General features: G+C 33.8%; 1 protein-coding gene across 2 annotated transcripts in view; it reads left to right on the top strand.

Moving 5' to 3' along the window:
* The window catches only part of GRM8 (glutamate receptor, metabotropic 8), a 773,290-nt gene that overhangs the window by 593,684 nt on the left and 156,240 nt on the right, over positions 1–23,366 (top strand). For both annotated transcript variants that reach the window (XM_008571458.1, XM_008571468.1), the window contains one exon: positions 20,512–20,648. In XM_008571458.1, coding sequence (XP_008569680.1) covers positions 20,512–20,648 — 137 coding nt within the window. The remainder of the gene's footprint in view (positions 1–20,511; positions 20,649–23,366) is intronic.

The following is a 23,366-nucleotide window of genomic DNA, read 5'->3' as shown; positions in this document are numbered from 1 at the left end:
AAAAGTATAGGTAAAAACCAACTTCAGGAGATATGAGGAACAGAAGACTAATATTATTACTGTTAACAATGATCTATCTTTGTGAGGATTTTTCCACTTCTTTCACAGGTACTCCTAGGTAGATTCGCATCATTAACCTTCAGGGGAATAATTTGTTCATGTTGGGTACTTCTGTAACATGGAAATCATGTTCCCTTCTGCTGAAATGCAGTCACCTTAGGAGCGGATGGTAATGACCACTTGAAAGAGCATAGACTGCTGTAAACAGATTACATCTAGAAAGTGACACAAATTCTGAGAGACTTCAAAGGACTTCAAGGTAGCTAGAACATAATTACCCAAATTAAATTTGGCCAAAACCAGGCTAATCCTTCTTTTTCTAGCTGCATGTTTCAGGGAGACATTAATGTTCTACATTGTAATTTTCTGTGCAGGGAGAAACACGCATTTTTGAGCAAAGCAGCAGTTTCTAAGCCATTTTTGTATTTGCTTTTTGGTTGTCTGGTGTCTGGAAAATGTCTAGAGCCCTTATTTATTTGCTTATTAGTTTCTCTATTTATTTTGTGATTGTCATAAAATATACATAACAAAATTTTCCATTTTAAACATTTTTAGGTTCAGTGTCACTAAGTGCCTTCACATTGTTGTGCAACCATCACCACCATCCAGAACAAGAGTCCTTAGTTTTGTTCCATAGTCATTTTTGTTTAGGTAATTCTGTATACTTAAAGAACCATGGTTTTTTTTTTTTTTTTTTTTTTTTTTTTTTTTTTTTTAGCTATCACAGCCTTTTTCACCCCTAATTTTATGACTATTTCAAAAATAAGATTTCAATTCAAAATGTGTTTTCTCTCAGGAAGATAAATCACACATTTCACTAATTGAGAACTTACATCCCGATTTGAAAAAGAGGGAATTGGGGATGTCGGGCCTCTTCAGGACTTGTGACTGTGTTATGAGCCAGCTATAATCATGGCAATTCCTAGTCAACAGTATTGAGTTGACATTCACAGGCTTCAAAGCAGCATCCGAGGAGCTGCTTTAAGAGAACTAATATTCTCCCTTATTTGAGAAGTAAAACTATGCCTTCCAATTTTAATTCTTGCAAATGGTTTTAAAATTCATTTATTCATTAAGCCAATAAATACCTATCTTTAGATCATCTGTTTGTGCCACACAAATGTACTGAGAGAGAAAGCTACACGTCCTCCGACGTGAGCATGGACCAGGACAGTGAGTCAACTAGCATGGTGTTTCTCTGGGAAAGACGTTGGAGAAAAGATCTAGTGTGCAGATGGAAAAATAGAGCTCAACTTGGTCAGTCTTTCTACTTATTCCATAAAGCACAATGAAATATCCTCAATAAACTTTTTGGTGTCATGACTCCTTTAAGTTTTGAATTAAAGTAATGGTTCTCCCCAGAGTAATGCATTTTCATATGCATACTATTTTCTAACCATTACAGGTGGTGCAAAAATTTTATAAAGTTTATTTATAAATTCTCCAGGGGCCTATGGAATTTGTTTAACAATCAGTGATGTGCAGATGTGGAGGTGAAACTTTTCTCAATGATTTTGGACCAATACATTTTAAAATCTGTAGGTTCTTGCTACTCAAAGCATTGTCTGCTGATGAGCATCATTGTCATCTCCTGGGAGCTTGTTAGAATTGCAGACACTCAGGCTTCACTCTAGACTTTTAAGTCAGGATCTGCCTTTTAAAAATATCCTAGATAATTTGTGTGCACATAATCACTGCACATAAATAGGCTAAGAAAGAAAATGTGTGTGTGTGCACATTTCATAAATATTAGTAGTAAAATTTTTTAAAGGTATTTATCTGCATCAGAATTTAATATATTTATGCCCTTTGACACAGCTGGCTTTTAAGGAAAACCAGATATTGTACATGGAAATAAATATTAAATTTTATGGCAATATTGTTATATAATCAAATAATTGTCAGTAGCATAAGTATGTACCACTACTGGGTTGGTGAAGTAAATTATGGTACATACATAAAAAGAATAATGTTACATACATAAAAAATACTGCATAGGTAGTATGAGTTCATTTTTTAAAAAACTATATAGCGGTAGATATAATGAGAATGAATGTAGATCAAACAATAACCATGGTTATCATTCAATAGTGGTAGGGTGGTGAACAAATATATTCTTTTCTCCTTTATTCTTCTCTCTTTTATTCTTCTCTCTTTCTTCTGCTTATCTCCACTTTTAAATTTTCTTTACAATATAAATATGTCTATAATGAATATCTTAAAAGTAAAAACATCAACACTGTTCTCTAAATCTAATACCATCGCTTTCTTTCATTTGACAACATTCAGCTTCTTCCTATTTTCAGTGATGAAGATGGACAGTTACATGGGTTTGGTTTTAAAGGCAATAAACAGATGAAATGTATCTAATTGGATATTTGCTTTTGGATATAATTGCCTTCTGTTGATAAACAAAGACTAGACTATGGACCAGGAAAGTGTGAACATTTGAATTTTTTCCCTTTCCTCAATGAGATAATCTGATCATTGGTTGTTGTAAGATGACATTGAACCTATCTTTAGATATGGTAACTATTTCAATAACATCATTACGATTGAGAGGGCGAAGAACTTTAGAAACTAGTGCAACAAAAGTTACATATAATGAAAAACAAAATAAGGGAAACATAGATACAAAAGTTACATATTGTAGAAAGATAAAAGACCATAAGGCACCCAATTTATTAAAGGTACTTTCATTGTGCTTTTGTTATTTTCCTAGCTTTCCATTTTGTATCTAAATTTAGTTAGGGTGTAAGAACAAATTAATTAATTATGAGATAGCTAACAGGTTTAGAAAGAATTCCTATGAGCTTTCAGATAACAACAACAACAACAACAAAAAACATAAATATGGTCTCTTGATTTTGTTTTTGCATCATTTAAGGGAGCTTGTAGAATATTGCTCTTTAGTATATATTATGTACACTATTCTCTTAGGCTATTCTCAGAATTTAAACATACAAAATATGCTTGTATATTTTACATAAGTTTCTGAGGGTTTTTAGTCATAAAGTTAAATGCTTCTAACAACTTCAGAGGACTCAATTTTGGAGGGCATTTAAATTAGAGAGCATAAAGCATTTAGCAACTTCAAAGGAAGAAAAAAGAGCTTCATAAAAATTTCAAAGAATATTTTTGTTATTATTCATTTCAGGCATTTGTTTTTGAACATGTAGGACATCACTTAATGAATTTAAAAAATATTTGGAGTGCATTTCCATTAACCTAAGATACCAATTTTCTAAAAGAGAAATGTTATGGTTTCAATGGTGAATTTAGGATGTATAAATGCTTGAATATATTTAGGAAATTTAATATTTCAATAAAGCAGTACATTTATTATTTTATCATATTATTGTTATAGTGAGTGAGCAACTCATGGTTGAACTGAATCACATCAGTCTAGTATTCTAACAAGTGCATCTGTGGGTCCAGTGGCAGCCAACACACTCCCTTGTCAGGTCATGAACAGGTACACCACATGTATTATGCATTTGGATATGCTACTTTCCCTAGTGATGCTAATTCTTGAAACATGTCAAAGTTATTAGGTAGAGGAATTTCAAAAATGTGGGACTCATAACAGGAAGTTTAAAAAAAACACCTCTCAGAATATCTGGTGTAAAAATTATTTCTGTTTCTGAAAGAATATATTTCATGATGTACACAAATTTTAGTTTTATTCATGGGAACAAATAATCACATTAAATCTCCATTAAACTTGGGCCTCAACAGAAGGCAAAAACAGCTCAAAGTAAAGGATCAGGTGGGTTTAATGCTTTTGATTATTATGTTTTCTTAAATTTAGTTGGATTCAGCAGATCAATTTCTCAATTAGCCAAATATAGAGGAAATGCAGAAAGTTGATAATCACTAACATGAACATAAATAGCTAGAAGGCATTAACTCTTTTCAAATGGGAATTCATGTTGACAAAATGAAATGTCAACTTGGTTAATTTTTTTTTACACCATTGATCAAATCAATAGGCAAAAAAAAGATAAAATTGTTTTTGAGTTAATTAGTTATTTAGCTGAACAAAATTATTGATTTATTCTACTTTCATATACATAGCACTGAGGGATGGAGACTGTAACAATTATTGACAATATACCACTTTTAAAAATGTTGTATCGTTTAATCTTCCAGCCACCTTATGATGTGGGTGAGGAGGGGACGTGCACAGTGACAGTTTCTCAGAGATCTCATAGCTATGGCAAGTTTAACACCAGAGCCTCAGCTCTTTCTACCAGTAGATGCTTCTCCTTTCTAATGGTTGTTGGTCATGACATGCATGGACATCATTTAACATTTCATCATTGAAAATCAACATTAACATTGCTGCTTTGAAGAAGATATAATTACTAACATCTCTTGGATTATCTTAAGTAAAGGATAACCTTATATTTCTGCATATCTACAATGTCCAGCAAATAATAAGGACTCAATAACTGTCTCATAAAGTTGGCGATGATGTTGATAGAGATGATGATATTGTACAATCTCCCTGAAAGGGCAGGAAGGCTGGGGGAGAAGCCTAGGTGTCTGGTAAGATTGGGCTAGGTTAGAAAGCACTCTGGTGTACTTATTTAGAGCTTGCAGCCAATAGCAAATTAGAGGCAGGTCCCTATGGGGGCTTAAGTCAACATTGAGGTTAAATAGCTTAGAGCTAAATTTTGAAATGTGAAGGGAAAAAGGAAAATGGAAAACCGAGATTCACAAACCTGGGGGCCAGGAAACCCATTCGGTTGGTATTGAATAAGCTGGAAATAAGCAAAGTCTAGAGAAATTCCCAAGGTGAGGTCAGGTATTCATCACAACTCATTTAATGTGGTGCTGTGGATCCTATGAGCAGTTTAAAAATATATACAGCTGATGAGGGACTGGGCATAGAACTGTCTTTTTATTTTTGGAGATACATTTATAAACCACTTTAAAACACTTCTAATTGATCTTAATTCCTTAGTTTTTTAATCCAGTGTGTTTCCATAAAACAGAACTTTAAAATGGCAATAGGTTATTTCCTCTAATGATGAATAATAACTCCCTCTTCTTTTCAAATGAAACCAAGAAATGTATTTCTAATTGAACTAATATCTGTGTAACATTCCAGTGTAAATGGTAATAAAAAATATTCTGAAAAAACCCTATAAACATAGATTTAAAACTTACACCTGTTTTAAGACAAAATAGGCATTCTGTACTATACCTGTGATAAACATACTAGAAAATATGAGAAAGAGGTTGTTTTCTTTCAATTTACATAAAAGCTAAACTGAACTATTTGTTAAATGGAGACAAATATCTGGTTAGTATGGACACTCTGTATGTAGCATATAGTTATTGAAAGGAAGAGATTATTTAAACATACAAAAATTATTATTTTTGCATAGGGATTTAAGAATTCCTAATGCTTTTCAAAAAGACAGGTATGTTTTTAACTATTTAACGGTCTTCAAAATTTCAGATTAAAGTATACAAGAATATCACTGACATTAATAATATTTCAACCACTTAGTACAAAGAATTTTTGTATTAATCAAAAATCTTTTGTCATCCCAGTGTTCCATGTACCGTATACGTACCGACACAGACCGAGAGTGTCTAGTGTCAAGATCATCAGGAACATCAGTGCTAGAGTGCTAGCAATTAATGAGCACACATATTTCCTTTCTTTTTTTCAGATGCTGTATCTTTTAGATAAAAATACGGGAATACTATTGGGGAGGTCTTCTCACAGATGAGCTACCTGATTGACCTGAACTGAACTCATTGGTGAATTGCAATTTTTTTTTTTTTTTTTTACAGAACTAGAGTAACTGAACTAGGCTGTCCCATGTTTCTTTTCAACTTTTTGGCATAAAATATTGCAGCAGCAGGCTCTGAGGGCTACTTCTATGTATTTGCTAAAATCTGTGAATGTTACCCTTTGATATGATGTGCATTAATTACCAAAAACTGCCTCCTCTTATTTCATTTCTCCAGGTCTTCTGTCTTTCCTATATCCTAAAGCAAATGAAATTTTGTTTATGTCTTTTTAAAAATGTAAATAAGACATTTATTGCAGGAATAAAATAATAAGAAAATTTAGATCAGTTTTCTTTTTGCTAACAAAAAGTAACTTTATTTTCATGCTTATCTTTCAAAAATATGTGTCTATATTATATCATACTGTATCTTTTATCTATTCCTCCATTTATATTATATATGTATAGCATAAAAATGAGATCATGTTATATATTAACCTGTAATTTTTTTATTGAGACATAATTCACATACTATAAAATTTGTCATTTTAAATTATGAAAATCAAAAGTTTTCAGCATATCCACGGACTTGTGTAACCATCATCTCTGTGTAATTACAGAACATTTTCATCACTCCCAGAAGAAACTCCATGCCTATTAACAGCTCCTCTCCATTCTCTCCCCATTCCAGACTCTAGCAACTGCTAATTTTTCTGTCATTATGGATTTTCCTATCGTGGACATTTCATATAAATGAAATCATACAATCTGTGACCTTTTGCAATTGGTGTCTTCGCATAGCATATTTTCAAGGTTCATCCATGTTGTAACATGTATCAGTATTTCATTCCTTTTTATGGATGAATAATATTTCATTATATGAATATATCACATTTAGTTTTTCCATTCATCATTTAGTGGACATATGGGTTGTTTTTCACTCTTTGGCTCTTACTATTAATGCTACTATGAACATGGGTGTACATGTTTTTCTGTGAACATATGTTTTCAGTTCTCCTGAGTATGGAGTTGTAGGATCATGTGGTAATTCTATGTGTGACTTTCTGAGGAACCACCGAACCTTTTTCCACAGTGTCTGTACAATTTTACATTGCCACCAGCAGTGTATGAGGGTTCCAGTTTTTCCACATTTTCACCATCTTCCACTTTTTAAATATACCTATCCTACACTGTATGTGTAATTTTTCTGAAAGTAAAAATATTCAATAGACATGTGTCCATATTAATTAAGAATGGTTGAAATGGATATTGATGCATCTTGAAAATTTGCCTCCAGAATGGTTGTATTGATTTAATGTTTAACAGCAGAACATTAAAAGTGTCAATTTCATCTATAATATTTAATCTTGGATCAAATGTGAACATTCTCATCTTGGTGGTGGTTTTTATTATTAGTTTAATGGAACCTTTTCTATATGCTAGCTGTAATTGTTTATATGTTCTTTTTATAAATTTCTGTTCGTTTTTTTCAATTGTGGTGGGGTGTTACATTTTTTATTATTTGCAGCAGCTCTTTGCATGTTAAGAATACTAATTCATTGTTACATTTCTATCAGTTGATTCTTGTTTAAATTATTTTTTAAAATTCAAAAAATTTAAATTTTATTTTGTTAAAATAATCAATTATTTCCTTAATATTTTCGATTTGGTATTATGCTTAAAAAGCCACTTATCATTTAAAGATTATTATACATATGTGTCTGTATGTATACATATGTACACAAGTGTGTGTATATACACATACATACACACATATATATGTTTATATATTATATATATAATTTGTGCAACAATAAAAACTTTTAATTTCCTAAATTTTCTTCTGAGGACAGCCTTGACCACATCCTTTAGATTTTGAAATATATTTTATGTTAAGTACTACTCTATAATTTTAGTTTTAAATTTCTTTTTGACTATAGAATTAATTGAAATGAGTGCTTAACTTTTTTTTTTTTATCTTTGGGGTTTATTGATTTTTTTTCTTACTTGGTTTTGTTTTAACTTTTTAATCTCTTTAAGTCTGTCATTAAAATTTTCAAGTTTTAGTGCATGATAGAGAATATGAATTAAGATTTCTAATTTATGATTATTGTCACATTTTATTTTTGCCACAAAATACTAATTTTTTGTAAATGTTTATTTACATTTGAAAATAAAATATATAATAATTATTGTTTTCATGTTTGATAGGCCAGCTTCCGAAAGGAGTATGCTAAAGTCAGACTATACTTTTATTTTTCAATTTATGACAACTTTTTCTTTATATGTTTCACTGTCTTTTAAAATTATGTTCCAAATTGTTATGCATGCAGTGTAGAATGGAAACACTTCAAATTACCATAGTAACATAGACAGTTCACATTTGTCACAGTGGCCTAATATACATTGACAGTTCAGGTAATTACAGAAAATCAGGTCCATTATAAATAAATGATGTGGTGTCCTTTTTTAATTCAATCCATAAGTTATTGTCAGAAATGAGTAGACCTTTCCTAGTTTGCTATTTTATCCATTTCTTTAGACACTTTAGCCTCAGTGCCTATAAAGTTCTCTGTACTTGATTGGCTCATAATAATTATGCAAATATTAACAAAATAGTAATTCTAAAATACATTGAAAGACTGTACCTTAATGGTATTTCAAACAATAAATTATTGCAAAGGCACGAATAATCCAAGATAAAAGAACAATTTGAAACTCAGCAAGAAGTGAAATTATGAATCAAGTAGGAAGAGGTGAATTTCAACTTTATTTTACTCTTTAAGAATTTTTTATAGTGAAAAAATGAATTAAGCTTTTCGGCGTATAAATGTAATGGGATTCTAATCCCAGACAGTTGTAGTTTATAAACTAGAAATTCTGACAGAAGGTTGACTAATATAAAATCTAAAAATATACAGAAAAGCTGCTTTAGAGAATTGGGTGAAAGCAGTTCGTATGTGACCTATTTTCTTTGGGTTCACAGACCTACAGGGAGTATTCATATTCTCTAAGGGCATATTGACAGAGCTAAGTATAGCATTCAGTTAATTCACAGAATTACACAAAAATAAGGCATTATCTTTCAGTATATCCTTCCTTTTCCATTATTTTAATGTGGATTTATCCTTTGTCTTGCATCTGTGTGTATTCCCCCCCAATAAAATTTAAATATTTTTAGTTCATATTTTTGTAAAATGTGCTTTCTGTGCTTTTCCATTTAATGTTATATTGCTATGATTTATCTTATTTGTGGCTGTCTTTGTAGTCCTTCTATGTTGACTGCAGTATGATGTTCTATTGTGTGAATATGTCATGCCACAATTGATTTATTCACTCTCCCGTGAACATTTGGGATGATTCCAGTTGAGTTCCACAAAATGTTTAAGGAAGATATTATCACAATTTTCCAAAAGCTCTTTCAGGCAAGAGAAAAAGAGACATTATTTTCCAATTTATCCTTTGATGTCAGTATAACATTGAAACCAAAACAAGGAGGAAATTATAAGAAAGAAAAACTACAAATTCATTTCATTCATTAGTATGTATGCCAACATTTTAAACAAAATATTAGGTTGAATCCAATAGTGCGCAAAATGTTACATATTAAAATTAAGTTGGGTCCATTCCAAGTCTCCATGATGTAATATTTTAAAATGTATAAATATAATTCATTGCAGTAACAGATTAAAGGGAGAAAAAGATTATCACAGTAGATGCAGAAAAAAAACCAACATTGCTAACATTCAAAATGTATTCATGATAAAAATATTAGTACATTTAGTTGTAAACTGGTAAGAAGTACTCATCAAAGGCTTAGATTAAACATAATACTAAATGGGGAATGTGGGAGGCATTATTTTAAAGTTAGGAAAAATGCAAGGGTGTTCACTATTGCCACTTTGTGTCAACTGTGTATTGGAGGTTATAAATAGTATAAAAAGAAAAGAAGAAAGAAATAAAAGTTTAGAGGTATAAGAATTGTTAAGGGAGAAATAAAAGTATAAGTATTTGCAGATAACATAATTCTTTACATAGAAATAAAAAAATCTAGAGATAAATTATTAGGTAAAATAAGATAATTTTGCAAGGGGTTTTCAATTATGAAACTATTGACATTTTGGACTGGATAATACTTTGTTGTAGGAGGCTGTCCTGTGCATTGTATTACGTTTAGTAGCATCCTGGGGTCTTTTGCTTGTTGCCAGCAACATCACTTCTCCACAGTTTTGACAACCAAAGATATCTTCAGGCATTGCCAAATGACCCCTAGGGACATTCTCACCTCTATTTGAGAACCACTGGGCTAGATAGAAGACCAATTCAGAAAAAAAGTCAGTAGTATTCTGTATTGTAGAAACAAAGTAGTAGGTAATATAATTAAGGATACATTTACAATAGTATCAAATAATATTAAGTAGCTAGTAATAAATCCACACAAAAAGGGTTAAGTGCTGTCAAATGAAAATTATAAAACTGCTTTAAGACATAAAATAAATCTAAATAACTGAGAGGTAATCAGTGCTCATAGATAGGAAGATAACATAAAGACATCAAATCTTCCCCAATTGATTTATAGATTCTATCAATTTTCTAATCATAATCCAAATAGGATTCTTTATGGAACTTGTTTAAGATGTTTCTAAATTTTATATGGAAAAGTACAAAGCAAAGAGAAGGCAGAACACTTCTGATAAAGAATAGGGGACTTGTCATATCAGCTTCAGTCTTATTATAAAACTTTAATAATTTATATAATATAATATTTGGTCAAGGATGGGCAAATGCATTAACAGAATTAGGACAGTCCAGAAAAAGACCCATTTCTCTATAGATCTTAGGTATAAAGCAGAAGCATCTGTCAAATCAGTGGGAAAGGTGGGATTGTTCAATTAAAAGAGCTCATAAAAAATGGTTATCAATATAGAAAAAAGTAAAATTGAATTCTTACCTCACACCTTAAGTCAACTACAGATGGATTAAAAATGCAAATATCAATGAAAAATTTTTAAACTCTTAGTAAAAACATATAAGGTAAGAAGTTTTAGACTTTGGGTTACAAAAAGGATTTCTTACACAAGCCATGAAAGCATTCATTATAAAAATTGGAAGTCTGACTTCTGTAAATTCAGATGCCAGGAACATCATCTCTTTTCCAACAACACAGTGAACTAGATGATCAAAGACCTCCCAGTATGATGAATTTAAAGAGACTGAAATATATGTACACACACACATGCACATACACATGCCTCTCTTGTATATGTACTCATCACTGTTAGAAATACAGTGGTTTCTAAGCACAGGTCTTTTTATAATGGAAGTTATGTATACAAATTCTTAAATATAAAGAATTTAATGCTCCACCCAAATAAATATATTTTCTTTTTTCAGTTGCACAAGATAAAAGGAGGATTTCTGTTAGGGAATTAAAATATATTGGATTCAGGTATTGTACCATACTTTATTTCCTAAATTCCTCTTAATGTATATCATTCAATTTTGCCTAGTTATTATATATTCTTTTCATTTCTTTAACCAGACATTTGATATTTCAATAGTCTTTTTGGTCACTTTTCTTACAGGAAATTTTATTTAAACTTCCTAATTTCCCTGAGATGTGTATCACAAAATAATGGATCTTTTCCTGTTGTAAAAGTTCAATCAGCTTATTTGAGCACTATAAATGCAATAATAGGTTATATTTCTATTTCTCAAATGGTGCTATTCATTAATGATAATGACACTTTGCAGTCTTAAAGTGTCTTTAATCTAAGGATCATAAAGACATTTTCACAGGAGAAATTACTATTGTCAGCTTAGTCTCTTGGTGGAAAAATCAAGAAGGAGGTTGGCTCAGAGGATTAGAAATGCCGCTCAACTACATCACTTCTCCTTTTTTTTCCCCAAACACCAGAACAATCATCTAGAGAAAACTATTTCAACCTAAAATTAGGCACATGTTTTTAATATACTTTGTATTTAGTTTTTATGACAATATGCAATTTTGTGAGTGCTTTAGCCAAGGCAAATGAACATTGATACTTATCCAGTGCAACTCTGGAGAATGATTACACATTCTTGATCCCATCTTGTGTATATACATATATATATATATGTATCCACATTGTAGTTATCATTATTGACTCTTAAGGAGAATCTGATACCAGTTATTGATCCATGCCAATGTCTCTCATACTTGGTCTTAAAGCTCTACACTGTTCTTAAAGTTTTATAATGTGGCATAAAATGAAGCATTTGTTTCCAGCTTTAGTATGATTTCACTTATTCACTTAATAACTATTCATTGAGAATCCACTTTATAAGATACTTGAATGTTACGGTTGTCTGCTGTAAGTAGTCGTCTCCCAGCCTGTAATGACTCAAACAGAAGTTTACTTTTTACTCACATAATAATGCTAGGTGGATGGTGGATGAAGTGGTTAGTAGCACCAATCTCTCCACACCCTCACACTGGAATTCAAGCTGATGCAAGCTCTGCCATTTTAACATGTAGCTCCCCAAGTTGATCAGAATGTCATTTCCGTTCTAGAAAGCCAGAAGAAAAGTGTATAGAAGACCACTTAGGAGGTTTTCAATGGACTTCCAAAGTAGTACATATCACTTCTGCTCTCTTTCACTTGGCCAGAGCTGACCGTGTGGACTTGCCTAAGTACAAGGTAGACTGGAAATGTAGCCTAGCTATGTCCCCAAGAAAAAGAGAATATGGATTTAGATGTTCATTCAACAATCTGTGCCATTATATGGTGGTGAACATGATGAAAAAATTCTCCACAGTCATAAGCATATAATCCAACAATATATACAATTAGTTAAATAAAATATATATATTTTAGATACTTGTAAGTACTATGAAGAAAATAGTGTGTGCAATAGTGACTGACAGGGGCAGGAAACAAGCTAAATCCTGTTTGGTGATCGGACAAGGCCTCTCTCTGTGATGGTTGAGGTGGTATATATGATTAAATGATGGGAGAGGGCAATCCATGAGATAGGGCAAGACCCATGTGCTTGCAGAACAGTATAAAGACCAGGGTGGATGGAATATAAAAAATGAGTAAGATCAGAGAAATAAGAGGACCTTAAAGACCATGGTGAGTGTTTTATTCTAAGTGAAATGGGAAGCCACTGAGTGATTTTAAGGAGAGGAGTGACATGATTTGATCTTTGTTTCACAATATCACTCTGGCCGCAGGGTGGAGCATGGATTATTGCTGCTCAGTGTGAATGCAAGGTATTGGCTAGGGGTTCAGGGAGAGATCATAGCAGCCTGGACCAGGCTAGTGGATGAGGAGGTGGAGAGAATGGGAGAATTCTGGATATGTTTTAGAGATAGAAACTGTTAATGCATTAGATATGAGCTTTTGTTTGTTTTTACCTCTGGAAAGGTTTAGATTTTATTTTAGGATTTTGTCTCCAGATCTGGCATTCACTGAGTCTTGGGTCAAATCTGCACACTTTTAGGGGAAAAAAACAAGTGAAAGGGTTCAGTCTGGTGGAGGTGGAGGCCAGAAATGAGGCCTGGTCAGAAAGCCTCAGCAGTGGAACTTCTTCCCAATGAATGAAGCATTGAAATGAGAGAGGACGGGCTACTCAAATGATTTGCCTTTTAGTCCCATGCTGTTTAAATGCTTGAGCACTTGAACAGGGCTAGTCTGAACAGAGAGTATGTTAAGTAAATGTGAGTAGTAAGTATAAGGTGTACAAGGATTCTGTAGGCTTGATAGGAAAACAAGTGTGAAATACCTCATTAATGCATTTATATTGATTACATTTTGTCGTGATGATATTTTTCATATATTAGTTTACAGAAAATATCTGACTAAAACTTATTTTGTATTTTTTCTTTTGATTCTTAAAACTTTTAAAGAAAAAATTTAGATTTATAGAGAAACTGAGAAGATAGTACAGTTTCCATACTACACTCCTCAAACACATGCACAGTTTCCCCAATTGTTAACATCTTGCATGAGTGTGATATATTTGTTAATGAGCTGATATTGATACATTATTATTAACTGAAGTCCACAGTTTACATTAAGATTCACTCCTGGTGTGTTGCTGATAGATGTGTGGTATTATAAACTTAGGTTTTGACTTGATTGAATGAATGGACAGCAGTCATAGCTTAAGAGAGGAAAGACAGAATAAGAAATAGATTTGGAAGTGTGGAAAAATCAAGCATTGTGCCTGGATACATTAAGTTTGAGATAACTATCAAAAAACAGAGTGGAAAAGAAAAAATTGGATGTTTGTACTCAGGACTAGATGCATAAATTTGAGACTCATCAGAGGAGGTATGAGGTTAAATTTCAATTTAAAATGGGCTGCATATTGAAAGACAGATGAGAAGATGAAGAGAGTGAACAGGGTTTACATTGAAGGAGAGTAGAAAATGAAGCAGTAGCTGGATGAGGCTGTGGGGTGAGTCATGAGATTAGTTTGCTTTTTTTAAAAAATAAGAACTATTAGAACTGATTTGTAAACCGAAGGTGGAACTCTGAAGAAAGTTTAAATTTGCTGATGTAAAAGAAAGAAGAAATAACTGTGAACCTGAAAGAAAGTGAATGAAAGGTGAGAGTGGATGGGGCCCTAGCACCAGGGGAGGAGTGTGCCTTTGACTGGATCCTGGATGTGTGTTGTGACAGGAGGGGAGAGAGAATATGGATGTGGATGAAGGAAGGTGGTAGGTTTTGTGTTGGAATGGTGAGGGAGTTTCTGTCTTACTGCTGCTTTTTCAGCTTGAGAAAGTATGAGACAAGCTGAAGTGACAAGGAAAGGAAGATGCTGGATGTATAAGGAGCAAAAAAAAAAAAAAAAAAAAGATGTAAAACAGTCAAATACTATCCAGAAAGGTGGGGGAAGTGTACCAGTTGGGAAAGTGTGATAGGATGCATGTCAGAGCAATGTTGATTGCACATGTGAAATCTGAGGTCATGAATTTAAAGAACAAACAGCAAGGTGAGGTCTAGGTGAGGCAAATGGAGCACTTAGCATGCAAAATTCAGGAGGACAGACACTCAATCTGAGACATGCTCCAGGCACTCTACTTGCCTCAGCCTAGTCCTGGCCTTGCCAGACAGTAAAGTTTTATGATTTTCCTAAAAAATATTCATCTGCTTAAAAAGACATATGATTAAGTTTAATCATGACTGTGATTTTGTAGGGAAATAAACTTTGAGAGAATCACAAGAGAACTGAGGGTATTTGCAAGAAATGTAGATCTTATGCAGGAGTAGGAGGGAAGAGAAAGTATGATGGGGCTCAAGGATAGTGACAAAATGGAGTGACCAATAAATTGTTGAGTTTAGGGGGTGATTGAATTGTTGCAGTGGGGGTGGAAGATGGTGTCCAGAGAATAAAATTTTGGAGATGAATAAAATTTTGGTTACTGGATAGGACAACTTCCAGAGGGTGATCACGGTAGTAGGTAATGAGATGCATGATAAAGTAATAAAAATAATTAAAAGCAAGGAAATCAGCTATTCCAGAGGCCAGGATATTGAGTTACCCAAGTGGATGAGAAGGCCACCAGAAATGATAATGGGGACATGGATAAAAAACTGAAGTTAGTCAAATGTTAAACTCCTCAATGAATGAGTCTGAGTAACTGATATACGTAAGAGTAATCTGATTGATTCCTAAATAATTAACCTGTAACATGATGTTAATTCAAAATATGGTTCTATTTATTGATTATAACAAATACTCAATAAAATGAATTGGATAAGGAAAGAAAAGTATGAATAATTGAGATTCTGTTGAAAATTGCTACTTCCTACATCATTTTGGTCAGTGACTTAAATTTCATATATTAATTCCTCTTTTGAAGGGTGCTAAAAATTATTAAGTTAACTGATTTGATTGTTAGCTTTCTTATTTTTCTTGTTTGTCTAGTAGTATAGGTGGCAATGAGCAGGATAATAGGTGAGCTTTTGACAGCAAGATGGGGGAAGAAAAACAATAAAGTTGACAGTAAACAAGCTGAATGTCTTACGCTTATAAATATATTTATAATTTTTGCACATAAAGGTGAATGAATTATTCCTGCATTGCCTTTTGCATTGTGGAAACAAGAATATGTAGACCAAGGGAGCATAACTGTGGACAAAGAAATGGTTAATGATGATGATGGCTTTCATTCATTGCACATCTACCATGTGCCAGTCATGTACTAAGTGCTTTAAATGTGCCATCTCATGTAAATCTTGCAGTAGTTCAGGGAGGTTGGGGTTATTATGTCCACTTGACAGATGAAAAAACTGACTTAAGGAGGGTAACTTGTCCAGATAGCACAGGTAATTGGCAAAGCCAGAAATTAAACTTCAGTCCCTAAATCCCAAGCCCTTTTATCCACCGCACAATAGCTAGTATTTTCAAATAAAATCTTCATTGGATGTATTATTTTTTCCATCATATCATGTTGGAAGTGCTTGAAAAATATTTTCAAAATAAAAATATTTTTTCCACACAATTCTTATTGTAAAGAAAATATTCAAGGGGATGTGTGGGCTCTCAAGGTAGTATCTGACTAGCAAAAGTTACCTCATGACTCCATGTTTGTTTCCATTTCTCCACTAGCTCATGTGGATGAAAAAATATTTTATAATTTAATGCACTTCAATTTTTTTGAAGCACCAAAAGTGTAGGATGGAAAGAAACAAAACAAGAAAATCTGATAAAGCATAATTTATAGTGTAAAATATTTCTGAATGTTACCTAATTAAATGTTATATGCTAAAATGTTATACTTCTTACTTGTATTGTTATTAAGCCTAAATAAGTTAATGAATATATTAAGAGATTTGTCATTTGAAATTTTTTTTCTGGACACAATACCACTTAATTCTGTATTTCAGGGTGGGCAGTTTCAGTACAAAAGATGATCTTTTTAAAAGATGGCAAACTTGTAGAAATCAGTAAACAGGTGATGAGCCGCTCATGTCTACTCAAGGATGCTCTTTGTTTCATAGACCAGAGTACCAGGCGATTGTTGTGAGATGAGTTAATATGCAGCGGGGTCAGTTCTCCATGTGAGGGGATTGAAGTAATTCAATGGCAAATCTAGCCCAAACCAGAAATCAGATTAGGAAAACACGATGCAAGAGTGATCAGTAATGAAAACCACTTCAGCTACCAGTAATTAACTCAGAGACCATCTAAAAACATGTCAAAGTGTCACCATGGTTTCTAATGTCACACTGATAACAGTGTAAAAGGGACTGATTTGCTCTCTCAATTTGTGAATATGAGAGATGAGAAGTGATATAAATGAAATTTATGTGAGCATGGGTTTTCTTGGAATCATTAGAGTACTTCATTGAATATTAGAATATTTCATTGGAATACATCTAAATCCAGTTTACAGGTACCGATTTCATGCTTTCCTGTAATTTGTTCATTGCTCGCTCAATTTTGAGTACTGTCTTTGGTGCAGTGCCTACAAGATAAGAAATACATTCTGCCTTTACTAAGGAGATCATAGTTCTGTGAAGAAGGCAGGGGGTCCACCTTGTGTTCAGCACATAATAGGCCTCAATAAATATCTGTTGAATACATGCTTTGATCAGGTATGGAATTGGTAGTAAAACTGTGGGGAGTGCTTTGAGGGAGCAAATTAGGACACGAAGAGGTACTTGGGTCCCTGCTTCATGCTTGGAGAATTAAGCTTCGACAGTTGCATGGACCCTTGAGGCACATCTTGAGGGAATTATACAGAGAAGAAGGGTTAGGCGGAAGGAGGAAGGCAACTTAGAGGAAATAGCATGAGCAAAGACAGGATGGTGAACCAGAGCATGGTGAGCTTAGGGAACTTGATTTTAGGTATATGTGGTATTGTTTTGAAAGAAAATGTATTGAGTCATTTAATCCTCACATACCCCTCTGAGGTGGGAATTACTATTAGCCTGGTTTAAAAATGAGAAAAGTGAGATACAGGGAAATGAAGAAACTTGTTCAAGATAACATATCTAATAAGTGGCAGAGCCAGGGTTTGAACCCTACAATCTGACCCCAGAACCCAAATTCCTAACTGCTTTAGTATATTTCCCCTTACTACAATGTCAAATTTAGTGTAACTTGCTATTAATAATGATATTTGAAGTTCTAAGTTGAAAATTATTATTTTCGTGATTATGCAGTTGTCATTCATTTGCTTTCCAATCTGCTTTTTGAATAGGAGAAAAGAGATTCAGAAAGAGCTAGCACATTAGTAATTATGTATAGCTCAGAATACATTCATGGGAATGTGTTACACAAGTGACATTCTTCTTAGAATCACTGTGATGAAAAAGACTGGGAACTACTGTTGTAGAAGATAGAGTCATTCAGTCAAAAGATGAGAGCTTTGGAGATTTTAGTTAGAGAAAATTAAATATCCCTTTATTCGGGGAGAATATGACATTAAATTTTTTTAAAAGTGATATAGAAAGGTCAGGAATGGATGATGATAATGTGAAATCCATAACATATGTATTTTTTCCAGCCAGAAATATATTTCTCATTTTAATTCTAATAATCTTTTGTCTAGACATTACCTAAAGAACTTTCAACATCCTTTCTATTACTATGCATTGATATGTACTAAAAATAAATATGGAGTGAATAATATTTAATTATCCCATGTTCTATTCTAAATGTATGAGAAGTATTGATTCATTTAATTCTCATAACAACTCTATGAGAAAAGTGTCATTATTACCCCCATTTCATAGATGAAGAAACAGAGGATTTAAGAGGTTAAGCTGTCAAAGGTCATTAGGAGTTAGAAAGGGTTTTGGTCAGGTATGGCAAATATGGCAAATGAGTTTCCACTTGAGCATCTAAAGAGTATTTAAGATAGTACCGGTTGATTGCAGAGCTTCTAATTTATTCCCCAATTTCTCATTTCTTAATTTATATATAAAGTCATTTCCCACATAAATTAATAATAATAATAATTTACATGTATACAGCTCCTTTAAGACTTTAAAATATATTCATATTCATTGTTACATCCCCACATGATAAGTAAAGAAAGAGATATACACAAGTTGTGAAGATGAACGGGGAACAAAATCAGCGTGGACGTGCGGCTGCTGATCCTCAGCCCAGTGCTCTTTCCTCCATGTGGTGCCATTTCTGCAGCTTCAGAAGTTCTTAATGACACCACGTATCTGTGGTCTCATCAGAGACTTCACACTATGTTCAGATTTTAGGAAGAATGAAGAAAACAGGATATTAGAAATCTCTCCATTTTATACTAAGAAAGAACTCTAATTATTGCTGTGTGACTCTGACTATATTTATTTGCAAGTTAGAGCCGTTTTTGATAAAGTCATCCATTTTGAATGATAAGTATTTTAGAATTTTTTTTTTCCTTTTTGTCTTTTTTTACTGACCGGTAACGGGATCGCAACCCTCGGTGTTGCGCCCACACCGCGCTCAGCCAGTGAGCGGGAACCGGTCTCCACATGGGATCCGAACCCTCGGCGGGAGCGCCGCCACGCTCCCAAGCAGTGCACTCTCCAGTGTACCACTGGGCCAGCCCTAGAATTTTGTGATTAATGGTATATAGTCTACAAAGAGAATAAGAAATTCTAAGATGGAAATAAACATATCCAGTTGACGTATATAAGTATTAGTAGTATATAATATTGGAGATTACAATTGGAAAAGAGATAGCAAGAAGGGGAAACTTTCTAGGACACTACAGAAATGAAATGCAGTTTTCTGTAAGAAGAAATTCAGGGAAAGGGGCCTGCAGTGAGAAGATAGGCACCAAGAATAGAGATTGATGAACTTGTCAAAGTAGGAAAGAGTAATCCAAGAAGATGAAGCAGGGTCTAGAGGCTGTAAGAAAAAAGGAAAGTCTGTACAGGCAGTGAGCCCAGGTGAAACAAGAAAACATTGGGGTGGGGGGAGGTGTGATCCTTTTCTACCTTTACACCTGTAATTAACATAAACGTTAATAAGAGGGAAAGTAAAAGTGAGCAGAAGCTATTTAAGGGAAAAGATGAAAGCCTCCAAGAGAAGTGGAGTTTAGAAAAGAGTATGCAAGAAATGTAGACTTTTCTAAGCTCCATTTCTTGCATCCTGCTGCTCTGCCAGTTACATTTGTCACAATGAATCGGAAACTTTCATGATCTGAGCAGAGTTGAGACTTCCCATTGATCACTGTCTCACCCATTGAGGGTTCCCAATAGTAGCTCACATTGATGTACTCTCGGGCCAAGGTAGCAAAGTTAGAGAAATTGAAAAGTGCACCTCCTTCAGAGTGGAGCTGATGCTCAGATGTCTGGCTGGGACATTCTCCTGTCATATTTCTAGTAGTTCATACTGTACAATAGCTGTCATGCTTCAAGATATTTACATTTTATCTATTAACAGCCATTCTATGTAGCCTGTATTTAATGCTCAGCCTATCAACTTTTATTTATTTAGCCATTATGTGTATTGCCTGACTTGTATATACTCATCATTTACTTTCTAATGTGCATTTTAAAGTGCATCTTATTCCTGTATGTGAGTCTGGGCTTCTTTTCATGTAAAAGGCATTATGCTATCAAGAATGACCTTGTATGGGTTACAGTCACTTACCACACACAATATATTTTTATCTTCCATTTTCTCTAAGAGAAACATAAGCCCAGTGGGCTATCTTACTAAAACTTTATTAACATTGTTTTCTAAATCTTTATAGGTAGTGCTGGTACACCCGTCACTTTTAATGAAAATGGAGATGCTCCTGGACGTTATGATATCTTCCAGTATCAAATAACCAACAAAAGTACAGAATACAAAGTCATTGGGCACTGGACCAACCAGCTTCATTTAAAAGCAAGTATCAATATAAATGTTCATTAATGTATATAGCTGTCAAGGAGGAATGGTTTACTTTTATGTATATAACTTTTCTTAGAATAGATTTTCCTGTAGAAAAAGTTTTTAGAAAATTTATGACTTCCTTCAACTTTAAAATGTTATGGACATTCTTAAACCTCTGCAGAGAAGTCTCCTGATATCTTTAAGAATTTAATGAAAGATCTCATTTCCTTTTAATTGACTATACACTTAGATAAATTTTGCCCTTTTCTGAAAGACTCACTCATGCATGTATGTTGGGAGTGGGGTTGAACTGACTGAATGTGCCCAGAATGATAAAGATTGGACTTAAAAAATAAAAAAGTTTATATCACTGTTGCCACATCATAAGGTGATACCTTGTAGCTACATCTAATTGATGAAAGTGACTCATGTTCTGTATTTACATTACTTCTTTCTATTGCAACACCAGGGAAAGTTAATGTATCCAAGGGTGATCTTCAGATTATTTAAGAGCCTTTAGGGCTGCCTGCTTTCCCTGTCTATCTCAGGCACTGAAGGCACAAAGCCCACGAATCTTGCAGTCCCTACAAGTGGCCATGTGAGAGTGAATTTGAGAGCCCAGCTCAGAATAATCTCCCAGGGATTGGGGATGGTGCTGAAGGCAGTTGGCATATGCCTCTAGGGGTGTCTTGCTGCCATTCGGGGCTCCATCTCTTTCCAAAAGGGGTTAGCAAATGAGTATGGTGGCAGGGAGGAGGAGCTTCATCACCTGTGCCTGGCTGGTGGATAGCCCCCCAGAGGAGCTCTCCTAGGGCAGGGGTCTTTGGAGACTTTGGGGAGAGCTGCCAGGTACCAACACCCACTAGTTATAAGGGGCTCTGGAGCAGAAAGCCAATCCTGAACTTGATGGATAAGGGGAGTCCAGGAAATCACAGGGCACAGGGCTGGGGATGGTGGTGGTAGGGTGGAGATGGAGGGTGTTGGAAGGGCAGCATCTGTTTACCATCAGGTAAAGTATTATTTCACATTTTAATAGCCCTTGGCTTCATATCAGTGCACGCTGTCTTCTTCAGGTATAGGGAAGCAGGCAGGGAACGTGCCCTGTAGTCTCAGTCGAGAATAGGAGTTCCTTCACATAGCATCTCTTCTACAGAAACATAGGACTATTTACAGGAATTTAGTGCCCAAGGAATTGCTATAGCAGCAATGTTAAGTTTGTAGGCAATAAAATGCTTTTAAAATGCTTCATGTAAACTAGGAACATATTCTTCTACTGTGCTTTGTTCTAATGTGTAATTCATTCTTAAGTGAAAGCATTTTCTCTTCTTGATTCTTAAAGCTACCATAGTACTGTGAGAGTGTGCATGTTTTTCCTGTGTTTTAATCCATTCAAAATACATCAGTTTGGTATTTTTAATACATTTTTTGCTTCTGTATGTTCCCCAAAGTGATAATATGTCCCCAAAGTGATATGTTTATGCAGCATCAGTCACACAAATTCTCAGCAAAAAAGTGGATGATGAGAAATAACACAGCTAGAGTATTTATGATTTATAGTCCCTTTGAAATTGCTTCCTTGTAGTTATCACAGCTCTGCATTTAATAATGCATAGACAACTAATGTTTCCAACTGCTGCTGTGCTATGTACGTAAGAGTATGTATCTATAGTTCGCTACATGTAGCTGCTTCATTAAATCATATCTATAGCTCTGCAACCCAAATTGACATTTATCAAAACATAGCTTTGATAACTCCACAGGTGGATCAATAACTTGACAAAGGCCCTTTTGAAAGTGGACGTATGTAAAATAAAATAATTAAACATGACAAAGGAATTTGACAAGGATTAAAATAGGGAAGCTACTACTTATGTGATTTTTATTAAAGTCAAACTGCCTGTTATATGTTTATGATTAAGGATTTATATAACAGAATTCAATGTTTGAAAATATATGCACTAATATATAATACCAGATACCTAAAATGATTATACACACAAGTACACATACACACACATCTCTCTCTATATACATATAATGTAGTTATTATGAAACTTCATATTGAATTTCAAGCTGATCTTTTATGCACATTTAATTGTGCATGAAAGTTTTGTGTTTATGACTGTGTTATCATTCGTAAAATATATCAAAACAATTTGTAAGAATTATTTCTCATGCGTGATTATGATCATTTACTAGATAGCAGTGCTAGTTTTACTGAAACAGGGAAAATGCACTCTTAAAAGAAAACAGTGAATTAGACTATGGGAGGGATTATAAATCAAAAATTGAATTCTGATTATCAGCACAAATTAAATGACTGCTTCTTCTTGGTAGTTGAATCAGGCACCTGCTTGAAAGGTGCTTGGAAAGCTACCAATTTGTTTAAATTCTGCATAGGTCTTAGGCAAGGCACTGAAACCAGTTCTTTGCTTCAGTTTCATCATCTTTAAAATGGAAACATTAGTAGCACCCACCTTATAAGATTGTAATAAGATTAAACCAAATAATACACTAAAGCACTTAGTCTGATGCCTGTTACACCTGAGATTCATAATTATTACTTATTAGTAGTCCAGTATCTCATGATTCTGTATGGTCTGTGGGAGATCTGACAATGAGTGTTGTGAGTAGAAAAGTGAAGGTCCTATTAATAGAGGCACTAAGTTTGCTTTAGAAAGTTCTGAGAAAAAAATCTCTGCATTTAAAATGCTGAATATTGGGCCGGCC

Source organism: Galeopterus variegatus, unplaced genomic scaffold, assembly GCF_000696425.1.
Source record: "Galeopterus variegatus unplaced genomic scaffold, G_variegatus-3.0.2 Scaffold40, whole genome shotgun sequence".
NCBI classification, from domain to species: domain Eukaryota; kingdom Metazoa; phylum Chordata; class Mammalia; order Dermoptera; family Cynocephalidae; genus Galeopterus; species Galeopterus variegatus.
Note: the sequence above shows the minus strand (reverse complement) of the source record. Positions and strands in the feature narration are given on the sequence as shown.